The sequence below is a fragment of the Onychomys torridus genome, chromosome 7 (genome assembly GCF_903995425.1).
Source record: "Onychomys torridus chromosome 7, mOncTor1.1, whole genome shotgun sequence".
Classification (NCBI taxonomy): Eukaryota; Metazoa; Chordata; class Mammalia; order Rodentia; family Cricetidae; genus Onychomys; species Onychomys torridus.
Window position 1 is genome coordinate 60914064 of NC_050449.1, and position 22206 is coordinate 60936269.

General features: G+C 45.1%; 1 protein-coding gene across 2 annotated transcripts in view; it reads right to left on the reverse strand.

Moving 5' to 3' along the window:
- Window positions 1-22206, reverse strand: part of Tln2 (talin 2) — a 423718-nt gene that overhangs the window by 100923 nt on the left and 300589 nt on the right. For both annotated transcript variants that reach the window (XM_036191895.1, XM_036191894.1), the window contains exons 23-30: window positions 21316-21444; window positions 19582-19695; window positions 17387-17500; window positions 13127-13261; window positions 10604-10732; window positions 9396-9498; window positions 2009-2217; window positions 824-943 (exon numbers count right to left, since the gene is read on the reverse strand). In XM_036191895.1, the coding sequence (XP_036047788.1) occupies window positions 824-943; window positions 2009-2217; window positions 9396-9498; window positions 10604-10732; window positions 13127-13261; window positions 17387-17500; window positions 19582-19695; window positions 21316-21444 (1053 nt within the window). The remainder of the gene's footprint in view (window positions 1-823; window positions 944-2008; window positions 2218-9395; window positions 9499-10603; window positions 10733-13126; window positions 13262-17386; window positions 17501-19581; window positions 19696-21315; window positions 21445-22206) is intronic.

Sequence of the window (22206 nt, forward strand, 5' to 3'; positions counted from 1 at the left end):
CAACTGTCAATTTTGTTTTTATTAGTGGTCCTTGCAAATAACTTAAATAACACCAGTACAGTATCATTTGTGGAATTACAGTCATCAAGGTTGCAGACCCCACTAAGCACCCACATGCACTGCTGGACATTTGTAACCAGAAGAAACAGTCAAATGCTCTCCATGCTACTAGCATGGGCTAGGAGAGGGCCTCAAGGAAAAAAACCTTTAGGAAGCCTTCTTTCTTACTTAGTCTTGAGCAGGTCCCCCTCTGTCCTTGTCACCATCTGTCATGCCCTGATAAAAATCTAGATGATCATAGCCTCTTTTCTGTCCCACTCAGATGACTCAAGAGCAGTCAATGTGAAAAGCTCCACCCTGGGGATTGGGGAGACAGTACCACTGGTAAAGGGGTCGCCTCACCAGCATGAAGACTGGAGTTTTATTCACTCACATAAATGGGAGTGGTGGTATACACATGTAACCCCGGTGGTGGTGAGATGGAAAGCTCACTGACCAGGCAGCCTGGCCACTGAGAGATCCTGCTTCAAACAAAAAGGGGAAGGCCCCCAAGGAACGACACCTGAAGCTGTCCTCTGGTCTCTGGAGGCATGTGCACACAGATGCATGCATGCAGCTGCAAATACATGTGCACTCACACTAGTACAAACCCCTCCCTGACAATTCCTCTCTTGGGAAGTTTGATGACCAGAAAGGAAACAGAAGACGGCAGAAAATCAGGACTCTTAAGAGAAAGATGCCCAGAGATCCAGGCAGGGGGACAGTCATGCTCCCTCCTGGGGTGGACAGCTACCAGGCACCCCTTCCCAGACAAGGACCTCACCGAATCTACGAGCAGCTTCTTGCTGGACTCGCCGATGCTCTTCAAGGCCACATCCACATCCTTCTGGCCAGGGAGGCAATTCACACAGTTATTCAAGGAGTGAGACACAGCTTTGGCCACCTGGACACACAGAGTGAGGGAGGGAAACACCTTAAGAAAGCTGCTTCCGGCACAAATGCCTTTGCACATTTGTTGAGAAAGAGCAGAGAAAATATGCAGAGCTGACATCAACATGGGAATTATTCATCGGCAGCCACCCAACACTCTCAACTAAATGAAATCACCTTGGCCAGGTCTCTGGTCTCTGCTCCCCTGGTGCTAGGAGTAACAGCCTTTGATGCTGAATATGCCATCTGCTCCCCAGAGCCAGGATGAGCCACAGCTCTGGAATCCAAACACAGAATTCCCCAATATGAGGCCAGGCCCTAAAGCATAGACATCTTCCCTTAAATGAAACAGAAATGCCACCCTTGTCTGGAGTCCTGCTGAGGTCCCCAAGGCTGACGATATACTTAGGTTCTTTGGAGCTTATATAAACCTGTGATTGATTCTTCCCAGTGAACCTCTGGTGTGTTCACACACCTCAAAACACCCCACTTTCACAATGGGCAGAGAGGGTGCTCCCGCACATTCAGCCCAACCTGGTGAAGATGTCCGCATACTGACTTTCAGGAATACTGAGATGGATCCCTGCCTGCAAGCTCTTGTCATCTGAGTTAAAAGAGAAGCCGGGGAGTGGGTAGCAACGTTCTATTAAATTCTAAAACATCTATCTGCCCAAGAACATGGGAACAGATTGTCCCTAGCCAGTTGGTTTCACTGGGGAGTTGAAGAATCATCAGAAGAGATTAAGGGAGTCTGTTGAGAACCTTTGGGTAGCAGGATCCTACTCCACCAGCAAGGGAGTTCAGTGAAGTAGACCAAAGCCCCAGGCAAGCATGCTATGTCTAGAGTACCAAGCCAAAGAGAGTTCAAAACCCTCATGTCACTGTTGGCCATGAATTAAGCAGATGAATGTGGGGAATACTAGGTAAGAAATAATAGTGAGTATCATGTATGGTCAGTTTTGTTACCACACACATGTTGGAAGGATCTGAAAATACCCGAGTCCCAAGCATTTCTGTCAGGAAAATATGTCCAGAAATCACAGCCCCAGTGACCATGGTTCCCAGTTCCCAGGCTCACCTGGGCTAGCCTCTGCTGACTTTCTGTATCGCCAGGTGCAATTAAGGCCTGCTTGGCTTCTTGGATGAGCATGGCCGAGCCCTCCATCACATCCCGAGCAGAATCTAACATGGCATGAGCAGCCTCAGGGTCATCTGTGGATGCAGCCACTCCCCGGGCAGCCTGGGCCAATGTTTTCAGAGCCTGGGCTGTTTCTCTAGCTGCCACTCCTGTGGAGGAAAGCCTGTTAGAGTTTCTGTGAAATTCCATCAGAAGTTACATTTCTCCTCTATAATCACCCTGGGGTCCAGATTAATTTCTGACAAATGTGAATTGCTGTGTTTCTCATTGAAGTAGTTCACCCCAGTGTGTCCAAGCCTGTCAAAAGAGAACTGCAATACATGAAATGGCCCATACTCCAACTTTCCCTGTTTCTTCTGCCTCACATGACTCTAGATCTAAAATACCACATCCATGGGATCAGGGCGGCAGATGGAGTACACAGAATCTGGGACGTTATTTTAGAGATTTATTTATTTATTATATATATAGCATGTATGACCAACCAGAAGAGGGCACCAGACCTTTATTACAAATGGTTGTGAGCCACCATGTGGTTGCTGGGATTTGACCTCAGGACCTCTGGAAGAGCAGTCAGTGCTCTTAACCTCTGAGCCATTTCTCCAGCCCCGGGAAGTTATTTTAATACACTAACTTTCCCAATTGCCTATAAACTATACATATAAAAGTAAGCAAGCAGTTCAGTGAATTTGCATGGATAGATACAGCCACCATTATAATGTCCTTCCCCAACAATGCTCCTCACACTGAAAGTAATCAATCTTATCTGTCACCTTAGACTAGCTTAAAGGAAATACACAACATACACTCATTTGAATCTGTTTCTCTCTCTAACTATCAAGGCTGTAAGTTCAAGTGATGCTGTTTTGTGTAACTATTTCTCGTTCCTCCTGTATCTTACATAAATGTCCTAATGTTTGCATACCTGTTCCTCTGCTGACAGAAGTTATGTTGTTTTGTGTTTGGGATAAAACTCCCAAGAAAGAAAGGTCTTATGTGTGCACTCAGGTGAGCATGTGGAACTACATATTTTGAAAAAAAAAAAAAATCCAGAATTTGATTAGCTGAGTCACAGAAGGCTGCCGTAGCTTTAGAAAATGTACACAGCATGTTTCCAGAATGTTTTTGCCATTACACACTCTTCTGTATCTGAACTAGTAGGTACTGTTGGAGTTTGAATTTCAGCGGGTCTGTAGCTGCATCTCAACTGTATTTTAACCTTCACACCCGGAAGGAGTAATCATCCAAGTTTTATTTTTGTTGCTAATAACCTGGCAAGAAGCAATGTAGTGGAGAAAAGGGTTTGCTTGGCTTATAATTCCAGGTTGTAGTCCATTCCTGCAGGAAGGCAAAACAGGAACTCTGACCACCACATTCCCAGTCGAAAGCAGAGAAAGAGAATCAAGGCATGGTTGCTCCTCGCCTGTGTTTTCATTTTCTTTATACTGCTCAGAACCCCTGCCTAGGGAATGATGCTGCCAACAATTTGCTCACTGATATTAGAGGCCCAGCAATCAAGACCTCACACATAAATATGCCCACAAGCCAACCTGAGCTAGACATCTGCTCACTAAGATTCTCTTTCCATGGGGCTAGAGAGATGGTTCAGCAGTTAAGAATACCTGTTGCTCTTGCAGAGGTCCTAAGTGTGGTTCCCAGCAGCCACCCAGCTCACAACTGTCAATAATCCAGTTCCAAGGGACCTGAGAACCCTCTTCTGACCTCCGAGGGCACCAGCCATGCGCATGGTACACATACATACATTCATGCAGGCAAAATACTCATACACATAAAAAATAAATATTAATTTCCTTTAAAGATTCCCTTTCCAGATAATTTTAGGCTGTGTCAAGCTGACAATTAAAACTAACTAGTATGGGGATGATGCTGAGGACACTCAAACAAATATATTGAATATCCTCTTGGGAAGTGCCTATCTTTAAATCCATTTTGAGGTGGATAGCAGGCCTAGGGAGGGATGAATATAAACCAGTCCTCTAAGGGGTCAGCATCACCTCATGAAGAATAAACACACGTCTAACTATGAGGCCCCTGATCCCGAGACCACCAAAAAAAGGATGGAGCATGGAGGAACCTTTCTCCTACGAACAAAAGAATCTGATCTACCCCGGAGCTTAACTCAAGAAATGGTTTCCCGTAAGGCCTAGCAGTGATAATGTCCTGACTACAGGACACTTCCTAGGCAGCACCAGGGCTGGATCCGAGGTTCCTAGCTTCCTGCCACACACTCTTTAGTGTGTTCTTTGGAACAGTGAGGTGTGAGGGCCTCTTTCTGGAACACAGGGGCTGGACACGGAAATCACTCCTTTCAGTCTGGGGTATAGCTTTCTACAGAGTTGTTCTTCAAGTCATCACAGACACAGTCAGCAGTCTTCTCTGTGGTATCCGTGAGGCTCCATAAGAAGAAAAGTCCCAGACCCCCAAACCCAGCCACATCTGCAGCTGCAGACTCACTCATCTATGAATGGGCTGTGTGTCACACAGCTGGGACGGGACTGCTGCATCCTAACCATGGCAGGTCACAGTACCACCAATCTACTGTTGGTCAGGCAACCTGTGGAAAGGAAGGGCATCAAACTCACAATTTCTTTTTGTAGTGTGTGTGTGCGTGCGCGCATGCGTGAACGTGTGTGTGGGCATGTGATGGGCATGTGTGTGTGTGTGTGACACGTGTGTGACAGGTATGTTTGTGTGTGTGCAGGCATTAGAGAAGTCCAGAATAGAAAACACAAAGGTAAATAAAGCTAACGCCAAGGGGAGAAACATTTTATGTTTCAGCTTTTGGCTCAGTGTTGAAGGATGTCATCGCTCAGAAGAACTCCAGATGTGGTCAGGCCCTCATCTCACTGTCTTCCCTGCCAAGTGTCTGTGTGTCTAGACTGCTGTCTCTCTCACAGGCCATAGCTTCCCACAAGTTTCAGGAATGGCTGAGAATTGACTGTTGAAGATTCTAGGCTGTGATTCTTTTTAAGACATCTCCTATTGTCAATGCCCTTTTATTATTTGGATTCTTAAATCCACTTCTATTCAAATTCTATGAGAATTTTAAAAAATGAAACATTTACAATACACAATTAGAAAAGATGTGTTATGTAAAGCTACTGAATGGAAAATGTTTTATAGATTAGCATGATACAAAAATTTTAAGATTACATTTTATTGACTTATTTTTGTGAGTGAACATGGCTGTGAAGGTGTAGGTATAGTTGTGTGTGTGTGTGCGTGTGTGTGTGTGTGTGTGTGTGTGTGTGTGTGTGTAGGCAGATATGTCATCATGGTATGCACGTGGAGGTCAGGAGACAACTTGTGGGAGTCAGTTTCTTCTTCCTCATGTGAGTTCCAGGAATTGGACTCGGATCATCAGGCTTGGCATTTCTACCTGCTGAGCCATCCTAACTGGTCCTTCAGGTGATTTTTGAAAGGTAGAAACTGGAAAGCCAGGCTCTAAAACCCTACCCCTGTCCTTGCCTGGATCCTCTATTGAGGACTCACTGTGAAAACTCAAGGCACAGCAAAGGCTCCTCTTTGGAGAAACCAGGTTTCCCAGGTAGAAGAAGTCACGTCATCAAAAGGAGGAAACAAGGACACCAGAGAGCCCATTGAACACCAAAGGCCCAACATGGCTGCATTCACATGTTTTCAATGGGAATCCCCAGAGGGTCATGTGACCAAAATCAGCATGGCCCCTTCCTCCTCATCATGACCCTACTACCCCATGATTACTTTTCTGGTCCAGTGTACATGAAGATCTATAACCCAACAGGGGCAAACTATAAAACACAACTCTGTTCTAATAGCTGTAATCCTTGGAGAACACAATTTCTTTCACATCTGGATCTTCCATTATACTCAATAGCAGAGTTTCAGGACAGCAAGAAATATCAAACATATCGGCATTCTATGAAGTTGTTTTTGAAAGAGGGTCTCATGACACCCAAGCTAGCTTTGAACTCCTGATCTTCCTGTCTCTAGGCACTTGCTACCATACCCAGCTCTCAGAATGTTTGTTATTTTCAGAATTCACACATATTGCATGTCAAACTAGTACTGGACCACAATGCAAGGCTTCAAGATGAATTTAGGAATGATGTAAATCTTTAATCTGTTTGGAAGTACTTGCAAAAGGTTATACGTAGCTGTGTTAAATGGTTTAGAAATATATTTGGGCTATTTAACTGGCCAAACAAAAACCTAGTTGCATTCAGGTACAGCCCACTAATAGTTAATGTGTAGCCACTGAACATTCCACAGGCCTCAAGTATGGGGGAGGGAGCTAGACTCAGAGAGGAACTGTCCACCCTGTTCTCTCCTCCCTTCCTTCCCGCACTCCTCAACTCTGCTGAAACTGCCTCCACACAGATGGGCAAGGACCTCCTTACTCCTAAAGCTAATGGAGGCTTCTCCATGGCCTTACGTGACTCTCTGAGGAGCAACTCTTTGTCTCCAGAGACACACCATCTCTTACCCATGGATGTGGCTCCAATTTCTATTATTCAGCACCATCTTTCACTAGCTAACTTTTCCCCAATCGGCTCCACTCACTCTAGGCAAACTTTTCCACAGTTAAGGAGTCAATGACCATGACTAAACTAATAATTACAAAATCTCTATTTCCAGCCAAGCCTCCTCTCCTAAGAGAGCCAGAGAGCAAGCTGCCTATATCATCTCTATTTGTACACCCACCAAGTACTTTAAGCCAAGCCCATCTGAAGTTAGAACTGCATCCTTAAACTTCAACTCTCGACCCTATCAATCTTGCGATCTTACCCTAGCAGCTCATGGAACTCTTGAGTTAGTTGCCAGGCCTAAGATTTCTCAATGTTTTCTTCCTTAATCTCCATGTCTGCCACATTATAACCAATCACCAAGCAGTGTCAGCTTGCTTTAATCCATCACCTTGTATGCATCACTGCCATACTCTAGATTTTGAGTGTTCAAACATCAAAGGTCCATGAGCTAAAGACTTGGTACCCAAGGGGATGCTAGTAGCTTTAAGACGTATGGCCTAGTGGGAGGACTTCAGAACACTGGTCATATGCTCTTGAAGGTGGTTATGCCATACATCCTCTGTGTCTTCCTTCTCATTCTTTTGCTTTCTGGCCACGAGGTGAATGGTGTTGTTTTATTACATGCTCCTGCCTTTATACACTGCATTACCCAACACTCAAATAATTACGGATTAGAGCCACCATGAACTCTTCCTCTATAGACGTTAATTACCTCGGGTATTTTATTTAGTGACATAAAGCTAATTAGCACAGAAGATCACCACCTCTTGTCTAAATGAATTCAACAGTCTGATTGTTGGTCTTTCTTCTTTCTGTTGTTTCTCTCCAATCTATTCCACACATAGGAGGAAGGGTCACCCAGAGGACACTGTCATCTGTCTCCACAGCTAAAACCCTCCAGTGGTTTTTCATATGGCTTTTGGTGAAACTCCAAGCTGTTCATGTTGCCTATGAGGCCCCTTGCTGTCTGCACCTTGGCTCAGCTTTCCGGCTGTGTCTTCCTTGCTTGCCATTTACTAGAAGCTTCTCAGTTCCTTGACTTAGCCTTCTCTCTGACCTTTGAGACCTCACACACACAGCACCCACTTCAACACCACCATCTCAATGCCTGCCAACGCTGAATGGCTTGCTATCTAGGCCAACCACGGAGGCTGCCTGCCATTCTGCATGTTGTCTGTCCCAGATGACGTAACTTTGAGGGTTCCAGCAGTCTCCCCTCCTCGAAGCACACATTTCACCATCAACACAGAATCTGCCAAACTTCTGGGATCGTGTAGGAGCTTCTAAAATGTAAACTTCTCTCCTGTCTTCCAGTTTCTAAGAATTCATACTTACATTTCCCTTTCTCCTGGAACCCTTTAAAATGTCCCCAGTGATCTTCAATATGCTGGTCTCCTCTGAAAATGTCCCTTATTTCTGATTAGGACAGAATTGCACATTTTTATTACTGCAATACTGTGTTATACTATATAATTTTGATTCCTGCTTTGCTCTTTTATTTTTCAAGTAATAAATATGTGCATTTTTAACTCACTGCAAACCAACCCTCTCACGGAGAAACTGGGAAACATATGGCTGAAGTCAGTTGGGCAACAGGAAGGCATCAAGGTAGAGTGGGCCAAGATCTTGGAAGAATGAAAAAGTGCAGAGAAGAGCCCAAGGCTCAGGACAGCTTCTTCCTGCCACACATTTCCTAATTTATAGCAGCTACAAGAAAGAAAGACCCTGAGCCAGGCCTGCAAGCACACGGGGGTAGGGCGAGAGAATAGTTCTGAGCACAAGAGGATGCAGCCTTGGTGCACACTGCAGCATTGGCGCGCTCTGCAGCCTTACCGCATCCTCACTTGTACACCAAGGGCTACACCCTGAAAGGTAAACCGGAAACAGATGTCATGACTTGCAGCCAGCAGTCTCTGCATTTCCTTTTCATTAGTTACATGGCCTCTTACTCACAACTTCCTAATTAAGGACTCTTCTGCCTTTCAGAGACAGCCACTTGGCATTGAAAGAGCTCTGGTCCCCTTAGTGGCCTGTCCTGCAACACAACTCAGCTTCCCTCTTACTGGCTGCCCTCCTTCCCATCACTCCCTGGAGACCCTGAGGACTGTTCATTCAGCTCGACCATTCCATTCACCTGCCTTCCGTCTGACTTCGTTGATATTCTTTTTTACATTTTTATGAGGTTTCTGGAGTCAGAGATAGTCCTAGAAGTGTACAATTATCGCCACCTCCCTCGGAGTCTAACAAGGGATCTAAATGTAGTTTGAGAATCACTTTATTGCATTATATCCTTGTATGGTTAACATTTGTCAAGCTGACAGATCTAGATCCCCCAGGCTGAGCAGGCAGATCTTCAACCATGTCTGTGAGGGAGATTTGAGTTAGGTTGAGTGAGGGGAGAAGATCCATCATCATTGCAAAGACTAGCATAGGCTGGGGTTCTGTTCTGAATAAATAGAAGGCAGCAAGCTGAGAGGCAGTATTCATCTCTCTCTGATGCCTGACTGTGTGTGCCACGGGACCAGCTGCCTCATGTTCCTGCCAATGTGACTTCTCAGCCATGATGGACTATATTGCCTTAAACCGTGAGTCAAAAGGAAACGTTTCTCTACTGGACACAGCCACGAGAAAAGTATCAACTATGCTTGGGAAGCGCTTAGCAACAAGACTGTGCTTGACGGATGTGCCGTGAAGCTGAGGGGAAGAGGCAGGTTTACTGTCAACCCGTGAACCTCCCTCTCCAGACCAGCGGGTGTGCGACCCCGCCACAGGCATCATGAAGGTCGCGAGAGTACTACCTGTATAGTGCTCGTTGCCCTGAGCAGCGCAGGTGAGGAGCTGTGCCATGGAGGAGCCCACTCCCTTAGAGGTGCTTCCCAGGTCCTGAGCACACTTTTCTAGCTGTAAGAAAACCCAAGGAAGGCAGAACTTAGAAAAGAAACATTCTCTGAGGTCTTAGCAGGATTTAGAACAATGATGCAGATGGGAACCTGAACCTGAGCTCTTTCTCACCTGAGTCAGCTGGACAGTACAGGGGAAACCGGCCTGGCTTAGACTAGGTGAGTTAGTACAGGTGAAACTATGTGAGTTACTGAGCCTCACTAAGCCCCAGTCCTGAAGGTACCTAGCTAAGAAGGCCTTCAGCAAATGGAGGCAGTTCCTTAGCAGGCTGTAGCTATTAGCATGATGCCTTTAGAAACTCCAAAAGAAATCATTAGTGGGCAGCAATTACTTGGCAGGAAGCAGGCAGACATACAACCGCACCAGCTTCCTGACTTGTGGACCACTAACTCAGTCCAGTTGGGTCATTATCCTTCAAGGAGTTCAAGCTGAAGGATAATGGAGGTTTGGAGTGGCAACTGAGACCATGGAGGAAGGCAGGGAGCGTGCCACTCATGAAGAGCACGCTAGCTTCTTTTGTCCACCAAATAGAAAAACAAAACCGGTAAAGGACTAGGGTGCAGATAATTAATGAGCATATGAGGACAGTGTTTAGAGGAGATGTACAGGTATACAAGGATGAACAGAAAGATAAGAGAACATATACAGTCTAAAACATACAACACCTTCCCCAATGAAGGCCATACCTTCAGATGAAAATGGAGTCTGGCCCATCATAAGCAGTGACAGAACACAGTATGTACAACCCCTGCACTCTCTAAAAACAAGGTACTTCTGAAAACTGCCCTATGACCTCTATTCCCTTTGAGACACACACACACACACACACACACACACACACACACACACACACACACAAATGGACAAAAATAAGTAAAAAATTATAGTGCAATATTTTGCCTTCTACTCAATCCACTGTCTGGTGTAAGTGTACAATTTACACTGCATAAGTCCTTCCCTGGAGTTTGCAGAGTCACCTGGGCTACACCGTGAGATATTGTTCAAAAAAAAAAAAAAAAAAAAAGGAAGGAAGGAAGGGAGAGACAGAGACAGAGAAGGGGAGAGAAGAGAGAGGATGGTAGAACCCACGTCCCAAACGTCCTACCGTTTCTCCTGGAAGTGGCTTCAGCTGACTTTCTGCAGCCGCCATCTTGGCATCCTGCAGCTCATTCTTGAGAGTCTGCACGGTGTTTAGTGCAGAATCGATTTCCATGGGACCACAGGCTTCATGGGCCTGCCAACAAAGTGGGGGATATGTGCATACGGTAGGCTTGGGAAACTGTCTCTAACACTCTGCAGCCTAGTAAATGTTTTCCTAGACACTCCCGGTAACTCTGACTCACAGAGAAGGCAAAGGTAGCAAGTATTTCCCCAGAGAGGACAGAACCACCGTCACTCAGGTCCTTAACCATATTCTCCTAAGTCATTAATTATGTGTGTCTTAGGACTGCAGACACTTAAAAACCTCCTGGAAGCTACTTTACACTCAGACCTAGAAGATGCATCTGTGATCCACCGGGCCTGGGTTGCAGTGACAGGGCACAGCAGAGCATGTACGTACACAGAGGCTTGGGAGGCACTCAGGGCTGTGTGCACAGAGGCTCGGGACACATACAGCAAGGGAGCGGATAAGCAAAGGGAGTGAGGACTCCACAGAGAGCCCGCAGCAACTTCTTTTCATACATTTCAATACCATACATCACTATCCTTCCATACTAAAGATTTATAAACTCCCCATCTAGTTATTTACTTTACTTATTTAAATCTCTTGATCATCTAGAACACTGGTCTCCAACAGTCAGGACTTCATGGCCCCAACACTTATTAATAAACTTTATGCATGTGTAATATTGCCTATCAGTATTCTAAACACTTATAAATTATCACTCTGTGAAAGCAGCAGTAAATATGAGGTGGCTGATTTTTATGTGTCCATGTTATTAGGTAAAGAAGCTCAGAGAGCTTCTAACAAATGTGTCAATGACAGGGGCCCAATTCAAATTCACACTGTCTGATTTCAAGGACGTCATGCCTTCTGATGCATTGAAAAAAAAATAAATCAAAAGCTCTTGCAGCCTCTTTCTGGACCAGCAGACAGTCTTGCTTAAGTATCACTTTGGGGCTCACTGTTCCAGGGTTGCTGTTTGATGCTGGCATATGCCAAGATTCACTGAGAAAAGGGAGCCTGCAGCTGTGTGGCTGCATGGCTTGTGGTGTGGATGGGCTTGCCAGAAGCATGCTGGGTGCCTGTATTCTAATAAGCACCCCACCACACACAGCAGGCTGGTACAGTGTGGATGGTTCCAGGACCTCTTTAATAGTCTAAGGCCATTCACTTTGGCAATGGAGAATCTCTGTTCATGTCAGGCATTCAAGTTGGCTTCTATTTTCTTCTCTCACCACTTTATGAGGCTGCTAGTTTCTATAAAGGGATTGCTACAAGGAAACAAATGAATTCAAGCCAGAACTTCATGCTAATAACTGCATCAGAGTCATAAGGAGCTCCTTTGATAACTGAGTTTCAGAGACAGAGATTTACTTCCTCCCCAAGTCTGTTCTACTGAGACTCTGTTAAGGCAAACATGTCCATGTAAGGTATGAAAATGTGTTAGGGAAGAAAATCACAGGTAAGATGACAGCCCCGCTCTCAAACAGATTTTCTACCTACGTAGCTTGTTTCCAAGTTCTCAAGATGATACATGGAAGATGTGGGTATAATCGATTATTTCTTGAGTTGGGATCTGAAATGCTGGTGCCTCATGTGATCAAGGATTAGTCCCAGCCCATGCTACTCCTGGGAGGTGTTGGGACCTTTAGGAGGTGGGGCCTAGGGGAAGGAAGGCAGGTTACTGGGAGTGTGACTTTGAAGGAATGATAGGGACCCTGGCTCCATCTTGTATCTTTTGTATCCTGGTTGCCATGAAGTGAGTAAATTCCACCTGCCTGTATTTTTACCAAGGTACACAGTATTGCTGCAAGCCACAGGCAAGAGGGCCAACTGACAGCGAACAGAAGTCCACGATGATGTCCCCTCTTCCTCCTCCTCCTTCTTTACTCTCTTTCAGTTCTCTCCTTCCTCACCACCCTCACTCTTTCAATTTTTTATTTTTTATTATTTTTTTAAAAGACAGGGTCTCACATAGCTCTGGATGGCCTGTGTAGCCAATAAGCTAAAGATGACCTTGAACTTCTGGAAACTTCTGTCTCTATCTACCAAATGCTGGGTTTACAGGCATGTGTCAGCATGCTTGACTAAACCTTTGTTCCTCTTACGTTGACTCTCTTGCATATTTGTCATAGTAATGAAAAGCTGTTTATCTGGTACCAAGACACTTAAGATTGGCAGTGTAGCCTAAGGCTGAAAACAGACCGTCACTCGTCTCAGGAAATGGAAAGAGACTGAGAAAGCATATAACTGGAAGCCGTTTGTAACCGGAAAGTGACGCTCAAACCTGGGTGCTTATGCTAATCGTTAACCTGTAGTGCTATCTTTAGTGGTCTTGAAGTGAAAGAGACAGCTCCGTTGAGAAACTAGCCCAGCAGTGCTAGGGCCTGGATGGCCGCACAACATCACAAGGAGATGAAAAGCTGCCTGGAGAGCTAGCCACTGGCACAAGGCCCCACTTGCCTTCTGCGAGGCGGTGCGCAGCTCAGCCAGGCTGGTCGCCAGGTTCTTCGCACACTGACTCAGCTGCATGGCTGCGGCCTGGTCACTCACAGTGGGGACCGCTGCCTTGGCAGAGGACACCATCTTGCTTCCAGGCTGTGGAGAGATGAACAGAAAGTAAGATACCTCCTGGGCAACAAGATGCTGAGAGATCCAACAGCTCTGTCTCCACAGTGACTAGAATAAATTTTGCCCTAAAACAGGGTGTGGTTGTTTGTATGAAAAATATCTCCCATAGGCTCAGGTGTCTGGACACTTGGGGAATCTTTACAAGATGGAGCCTTGCCGGAGGAAGTGTGTCACTGGGTGTCTAAGGGTTATCATTGTTGTGACAAAACACCATGACCAAGGCAACTTGGGAAGGAAAGGGATTATTTGTCTTATGCTTCCACATCATTGTTTATCATTAATTAAGAAAATGCTCTATAGGCTTGTCTGTTTACACTCCAGTCTTCTGGAGGCATTTTCTCAATTGACGTTCCCACCTTTCAGATGACTATAGCTTTATGACAAGTTGATATAAAATGAGCCAGCACACAGGGCAAGGCTTTGAAGGTTCATAGCACCACCCTACTTCCTGTTCTCTTTCTAACTGCTTCCTGTGTGTAGATGAGATGTGATGAGCCAGGATTCTGTCACTGTCATGCCATGCCCTCTCACTATTAATGGACTCCATCCCTCTGGAACTGAAGGCAAAATAAACCCTTTCTTAACTTGTCTTTGGTCATGCTATTAGCTGTGACAGCCACAAAGAATAACTAATACAAAGGAACACATTAAATATCAACTAGTTCCTAGGTCTAGAGCGGTGGCTTGGTGGTCAAGAGCACGTACAGTTCACACATGGCAGCTCACAAAGTTGTCTGTAACTCCACTTCTTGGGAATCTGATGCCCTCTTCTTTACACACACACACACACACACACACATACACACACACACACACACACACACACACACAGTACACACATGTATAGGCAAGACATAAATAGGTAACATAAAATTAAATAAATCTTAAAAAACAATTACCATGGCAAACCAGACACTCCAGGGCAGTATAGAGTATCATAAGGGGACAAGATAGGCAAACTGATGAATGTGACTTGAAATTCTCATTTAAAATAGATTTCAAAGATAACTCTTAAATGAAAACATTTCTCTGTGTTTCTCAGAGTGGTCCTTTACCCTGACTTTCACCAATTAGACCAGAAAAATAAAGGTAGATATTATCTCAGTTGTTCACAAACCAAAACACACCATGCATGAATGCCTATGCACATGTAGACGTATCTTCAAGAATAGGAGTAGCTGTTTGTGTTGGTTTCCAATATCCAGTTCTACCTGGATCCCAGGTACACAGTGTTCTATGAGTCCTGTCAATGGTTCCCAGTGTCCAATTATTGTGCATGTGTCCATTTCCTTGCCAAGGTAGCAAAAAAAAAAAATGGTAAGGAATTAGCTAAATCTCAATACTTTTCAGAGTGTAAAATTTTTTCTGGCTCAAAAGCATACAGGCTTTCAGAGCTTTAAAAATGTATGCTATAAGTGTGTCTCAGAAAAACTGTAATGATTTAAGTGCCAGATCATAAATATTAAGGATAAAAGTACTACTTTTAGCATTTAAAGAATTAATGAGAATCAGTAGGAGACCCTAACGTAAGCATTAAAAGCTTGAATAATTTCATGTCACCAGCCCTTAAAGATGTAATACTGAAGTGTATGAAAAATGCTTAACATTTGAAAACAAAGGATAGGAAATCAAATCAAATCAAATTTAAAGAACAAATAAGCTAATATGCTTTTTTAAGCTCTTAACTCCATCTTATAAAAGATGTATTAAAAAGTATGCTCCATATACTGTGAACCATAAATTTAGACTTGTTCATCCTTCTGGAAAGGCAACTCTACAATATTCATGAGGAAAGTTTGAAAATGTATGTTCAGGCTGAGGGGTGTTAGCTCAGTGATGAAATATATATATAACACATTTTATATATATACCATTGTATATGTACATATGTGTATGTGTGTGTGTGTGTGTGTGTGTGTGTGTATGTGTGTGTATAAAACACACACTTTTTTCTATTTTTTTTTTTTTTTTTTTTTTTTTTTTTTTTTTTTTTTTTAGGCAAGATTTCTCTGTGTAGCCCTGTCTGTCCTGGAAACCGCTTTGTAGACCAGGCTGGCCTTGAACTCAGAGATTCACCTGTCTCTGCTTCCAGACGCTGAGATTAATGGGGTGTGCTACCGTGCCTGGCTTAAACACATACACTTTTTGATTAGTTGATTCTGTTGTCTTTTATTTTGAATCTTTCCTGTTTCTTATAAAGATCTAAGTATTTACAATAGCAGTTAAAAGAACAGGAGAGAGCTGGGCAGGGTGGCACCTTTAATCCTAGCAATTGGAGGCAGAGGCAGGCAGATCTCTGAGTTTGAGGCCAGACTGGTCTACAGACTGAGTTTCAGGACAGCGAGGGCTGCACAGAGAAACCCTGTCTTGAAAAGTCAAACCAACCAAACAAACAATAATAAAAGAACAGGAGAGAAGAAAAGAAAAAAGGAGAGAGAAAAAGATGGGAGTGAGAAGGAGGGAGGGTGCCAGAGAGAGAACATGATGAGAGGTTCAGTCAGCCTGGAATGAGAAGAACCCGCACACTGTTCAATCCTAACTCTCTATGGTCCACCTAGGTGTAGACTAAACACACAACTGGCCCCAGGATTACTAAGGTAAAGAGAAAGATCTTTCTAAATTCTAAGTCTCTTGCAAATCTCTTTCTAGGAATTCACCCAAGTAAATAACTCAAGTTGTGGATAAAGATGGAACACATGAAGAGAATTACGTTACAGGGTGCTTGTGATGGCCCCCAAATAAAAGACCAGCATGTCTGATGAAGGGATGATGGCTAAAGGCAGAGTTCAGCCACATGGAAGACTTTCTGAATCACAAATGCCCACATTACAAAGGAGGGCTGGGGCCGAAGCCCAGTGCTGGAGCAGTTGCTTCTCATGCTAGGTTCAACCCCCAAAGGGTATCTATACAATGAATGTCATTCAAAAGATTATATATCACAATTAGAACATATCGTATGAAAAAATAGGTTCAATGAAAAAAAAGAAAAAAGAAAGATTATAAGAGCCAGTAGTAAGGGAGGTGTCTTTTGGACACGACAGAACTGTAACACTTAGGAACTCATAGAAGCCATGGTTGTTTGCACGTGACCTGCACAATATCAAGCCAGGCAACGTTCTAGTGTAGAATGGGTGGAATGGGAAAGGGTTCATGCGCTCCCATGCTTAACTGAGAAGGAATTGATGTTAATAGAAAGTCAGTTTTCTTTAAGGGTATGGCTCCTGGTAGTCACCACACTCCAGAATTATATGCACAATATAAACTATAGTCAATGGGTTATTCAGTTTTAAAAAATGAGAACCCTAAGTTAGGGGTAGAGAGGTGAGGGTGTTCTGGAAGGAGCCAAGGTGGGGAGTTCAGTGAATATGACCAAATTGCACTGTATGAAATTCCCAAAGATAAAGGTATCTTTAACACAAATGAATAAAGGTATCTTTAACACTAAAGAAAAGATTATACATCCTTCCCACAAGCCTGTTGGTGTATCTCTCTGTGTGTACTAAAAACTTGAGAAAGTAGACTACAACATCAGTGTTTTATTCTGTATAGTAGAGGTGTGGGCGGCACTTGAAAACCAACCCCCTGGTACATGCCTTGACCGTTAGCATTTCCCCTGGCTAGTGACATCTCCCTCCCCTGAAATGTAAAGAGGCCTTGCAGCTGCTCAGACAAAAACTTAGCCAAGGCTCTGGGGTCTGCAGAGGTGTGTTCCCTTCCTAAGGACAAAAGGCAGACTGCCCACTGTAGTGGGTAGCCATCCCAGCATTGGCCTGGAAGTTCCAACCCCCATTGAGGCTTCGGTAATGGTCACGCCCACAAGGCGGGGCAGAGGAGGGAGCGGAAGACCCAGGATCAAGAGGAGGTCTCTCTCTTGGTTCGGGGACGCTGGACACTGGAGGTAGACCGAGCAGAGTTCTCCAGAGAACACCGCCAGACTGCGCCATACCTTTGTCAGACCCTGCAACCTAACCCTTCATTTGTAAGTTACCCCACAAAATAAACCTCCCTTTTAACTACGTGGAGTGGCCTTAATAATTTCACCAATATCCCGCTGCTGGTCCTGCAAGTGACCATGCTGCTGGCGTCTGTTACCTGCAGGAAGTTCTGGCTGGAGATGATGAGGGCCAGCTGGGCGCTGAGGTCTTCTGCTTGAGCTTGGCTCCCTCTCACCCCCTGCACGAGCTGAGGGATGTGATCGGCCACTGCCTGCAAGAAGCAAGAAAACGGGAACTGAGCGCATGCACAGAGAGGAAAAGCTATGGAAGGGGCAGGGAAAGGACCCCAAGCGCTGCTTTTTGATGCGTGATCCACACCGGAGGACAGCAGTACCAGAAGTTGGATTAAAGAGCACACTTAGCCAGCAGGGTCCTTCCCCACACTGAATCCCTGTCCCCACATCTTTGACTCCCCACCCCTTCCTTTAACAGTAGTCCTACTGGTCTCAGGCTATTTGATAGAAGACCACTCTCTATAAACAAAGCCTTGAAAAAACTTTCCTAGTCAAAACTCATAGGCTCCTGGCCGTGAAGACTGAAGATCAAAAATCAAACACAGAATTCATAGGTAGGTAAACTGAGTCAGATGGCCCCATGGCTGGAAGAAGGAAGGGGAGAGGTTCATGAACCAGCTTGTTTCAGGGCTCAGGCCTCTGACTTTGCAGGTATGGGTTATGGGCCCGTGTACACGTGGGCATCTCTCCTGTTTTTCTGTTCCAACCAGTACTTAGCACTTCTCAAATGAGGAAGCCCAAAACGGGAGAGTGGGACCACCCTTGGCAAAGCCGGAGCACCGTATGACAATCGCCTCCAGGGGTGTCTTAGGAACCATCCAGACCATCTACTTGTGCTCTTCCTAATTATCCCGAGGGAGCAGGCTTCAGAGGTCTGAGGACCACCACTGGAAATGGTATGGGTGAAAATGCCCAGTGCATTTTGGCCTAGGGTCCATACTTCACCTCCCAGCCAAAGAGTAAAATACTTAAAAATATCCCTATGGACAGGTGCCCAGGTCCTTTCCAGTGCTGATTCCAGAAACGTGGTCCATTTTCCCTCTCAACTTCAGGCTGTTGTTTGGCATCCCTCTCATTCCCTGGCAGGGATTCGTAGAGATCTAATAGCGTCAGTCCTTTTAGCAAAGAGGGAGCGAAGGCTGACTCTGCAGCAGGGCCCCAGACATGAGCGGCTTGTGGCCCCAGAGGAAGGAGAAGGTCACTTCCCCACCCTGCTGGCAGCTGCATGGTGCAAGAAAGATCTATACTGGTTGAGCAGAGGCCTCACCCTCAGCAAACTCTTCTCCTTCCACAGATACTAAGCACAAAGGACCTCAGACCTTTGTGCTCTGAAGATGCTCTCTCTTTCCCCTATAACACGGTCAACTCTAAGAGGGAACCTCAGAAAAATCAGAATCAGGAATCATGTACTCCAGGCAATTCTGCCCCAGCAGGGCGGCCATTTCAGAAGTAGAACTGAATTCCCTCAGAAGCAAGGCCACAGCTGGCCACAGTGGCATTTCCCTCAGATGACTTGTTTTCTAGAGATTTGGAGGAAAAGCCAGCAAGGGTTAACTGTCAGAACACTGGCACAATCAGACATGCCTGCTGCTAGCCTCCACTGCCAATGCTCTCAGGGGACTCCAACAAGATGCCTCGTCATGGGTGGACAATGGCGTTGCAAGAGGATGTGTGTGGTACCCATCAAAGGTGTCTTGGGAGAGTCAACCTCTTGGTGCAAAGAGAGAATGTTTGTGGTAAGCTGGTCTCAACACAACACCTATGCCCCTCCCCGCAAAAACAGAGACAAACAAGCAGTAGGTACAGAAAACACCAAAACATGAGGCCACAGAAGGCAGACGGACAAAGACAGACCCTAGGCCACAAAGGCAGACCCCTGATGAGGAGAAAGCAGGAAGTCAGCCTGCTGGAGTGCAGTGAGACTGGATTTGACCGGCCTTCCAGAGGGGAAGTGACTCTGGAAAGCCAAGGGCTCACTTCAGTTTCTATCTCAAAGCTCTGAAATGGCCTCATCGATTCTCTTTATTTAATTCAGTCTCTTAAAAATGACGTGGATAAAGGAAAGATAACGGCAGAAAAAAAAAAGACACTCCTTCCAAACACAGGCAATCCACCTAATGGACAAAAACCAGACGTGTGTACACCTGGAGCATGGAGCCACCGCAAACTGGATTAGGAGCCTGGAAGACCTGCCGTAAATGAATTACCAGGGCGTGTGGAGATCTAATGCTATCAGTAATATGTTGCAGACCTGGCCCTTGGCGCACAGGGAGCTTACCTTACAGCTCTGGACCAGTTGCTGCTGGGCTGAGGGGTTCTTGTTAGAGACAGCTGCATTCTGGGAGGCTGCGATGGTCTGCGTGGCAGCAGCTGCAGCCTGCTTGGCTGCAACCTGCGGAGGATAGTGACACAGGTCAGTTCAAGATTGTACTTGCAAAGTCATATGCCATACCTGGAGCACTCACTGTGTCTTCAAGGCCACTGATGATCTCAACCTTCTTGCTCTTTGCTGCCTGCCCTGGGTTTGCACCCCCCGGATGAAGTGGTAAAGGCCAGAAGGCATGAAAGCTCACCTCCTCTGCTTTTTGTAAAAGACTGGCTTGATCTTTTGCAAGTCTTGTGCTGGCCACCACAGGTGTCTGTGAGTTCATGAGCACAACAACCCTGTCACATCCAGAAGACATGATTTCACAGCAAGCCTCCCCAACCTCTGGCTCTTCAATTTTCCCACCCTGATGTTCACCGAGCCTTGCAAATGATGAAGCCAGTCAGTCAACTCCTCAGCATGGAGCAAGAGGCACGCATGTGAGGCCCCACACCTAGCCAAGGAGCTATTGATATTAGATGGCCGATGGGGAAAGCAGAGTCAGCTTTCTTCTCTGTATAACCCATCATATGCCGCCTATGCTCCCTGGACGGAGCCTACGCCCATGCACATGCAAGCAGCATGATTTGGACTGGGTGAGTTATTATTATTAGAGGAAGGAGGAGGAGGGAGAAGAAGAGGAGGAAGAGGAGGTGCTGGACAGCTGCCAGTGGCATGAAATTAGGAAGGGGATGTAGAGAAATGGTCCAGCAGTTGGAGTTGGAGAGTGCAATGTGTATATGATCTAAATACATTCATGGACAAAGTTACCAAAGAATAACTGGAAACTTAAAACACAAAAGACAAGAAACAACTGCAATGCTGGGATGGCACTGGCAAGCAACACCAAGCCTTGATGCTCCAGGGAAAGAAAATCTCCCAATGAAGCACTGGCTGCTCTTGATGTCAATGGAGGTGTCCACGTCTGTCCTCTCACAGCACCCAGACCTCAGCTCACACTGACAACCCCCCATTCCCCCCCCCCCCCCGGTAATTAAACCAGTTCTAGCTTTTGTCTCCTTCCAATGAGGAGGCTAGTTGTCTTGCAGAGCCCAGCAGACTGCCTATGGAGGGGCTCTTCATTAGACAGCCAGGCAACTCGGCCTCCATCCCTTGCCATTTTAGTTTGAGCATCTCCTATAAACATCCACGTAAAGACATGTTTTTCTTAGGTAGTTTGTGCCTATTATTTTCAACTCTTTAATTGGAGTAAATGTTCTGAAAAGAAATGACCAAAACAGTTTATTCCTCCTTCCTTCTCGGTCTCACCCTGTTCCCTAGCACCAGTCTAAAAGTCTCAACAGGAAGCCGAGGAAAAGTCACCTCCTCCAACAGAATAGGAATTTTGCATGACTGGTCTGCTGAATGTATCCTTTAAAAGCTGGGGAAAAAAGAACCCCAATCTTCCTGCGAAAAGACTGCATTCTATTTCTGAATGTTGAACTCTGAACCCGAGCCTTTGGCAGCTCTGAACTAAAGCAATTTTTCAAATTGTGTCAATTCTTTTAAAGTACCCAAACGATCCAACACTGCTCACTTTGATTTGACATTCTTTATATAGGCATCATTTTGGTGATTTGATTTTTTTTTTCCAGGTAACTCTTTGCAATCACATATGGCACCCTAAAAGCCAGCCCCTTTCCTGACCTCCAGCCGGTTGACAATTTTTTTCTTAATAGCATTCTGTGCAGCAGCGTTGGTTGCTACTCGGAGACCCTCAGCAGCTTCTCTTAGCCTCTGTTGCTGGTCTTCATTCTCTGGGTTGGCTGCAGCCCCCTGCAAAGGTGGAAACAGACATTTCAAGTACCCCAGGGGCAGTAGGCGACAGTTGCTAAATGCATGCCTTTAATTTCACTTCCAGCTAATAATGCATAGTATTTGGAATAGAAAGGTATAAGCTAGGATACATAGCTGTGTACCACCAGGCTGTGTTGCTGGGACCGAACCCACAGCCTCCTGGATGTTACATCCCCAGCCTCTATAAACACCATCTTTATCCTAAAGATCAAACCTCATGGATACAATCCAATTGTAAGAAGTAACACTGTAAGTCACAGTCTTGGATATGTATACAAATTATCTTGTAGTTACAGTTTCAAAACCTCAAGGCTTCAAAGACATGCATTATCAAAAAATACCACATTAGTATATATGTTTTGTATTTATGTATCAGCTAAAATTTAAGTAAAAAGAAATATATTTTCTTCTATTTTGGAGTTTAGTTTTACAAATCTTGTAAGATAAAGGGCTCTGGAAATCTTCTTCCAAGGAGGAAGAACAGTTGTATGGGCATCATTTACTTAACAACAACAACAAAACCAAAATACACTCCCTTTTTGCTGATTTGAATTACTATTATGTCAAACACTGAAAGGTCAATATAAGCAAAAAAGAGTCAATCTCATTGTAGGAGAAACCAGAAAAGTCCTTATCAGAGAAGGATGGAGGGAGGGACAGACAGACACAAGATGGATAACAGTGAGCCGCTTCAGGATATAGCTGGGAGTGACCTCTTAAGTTCCGTAGCTCAGAGTGTGA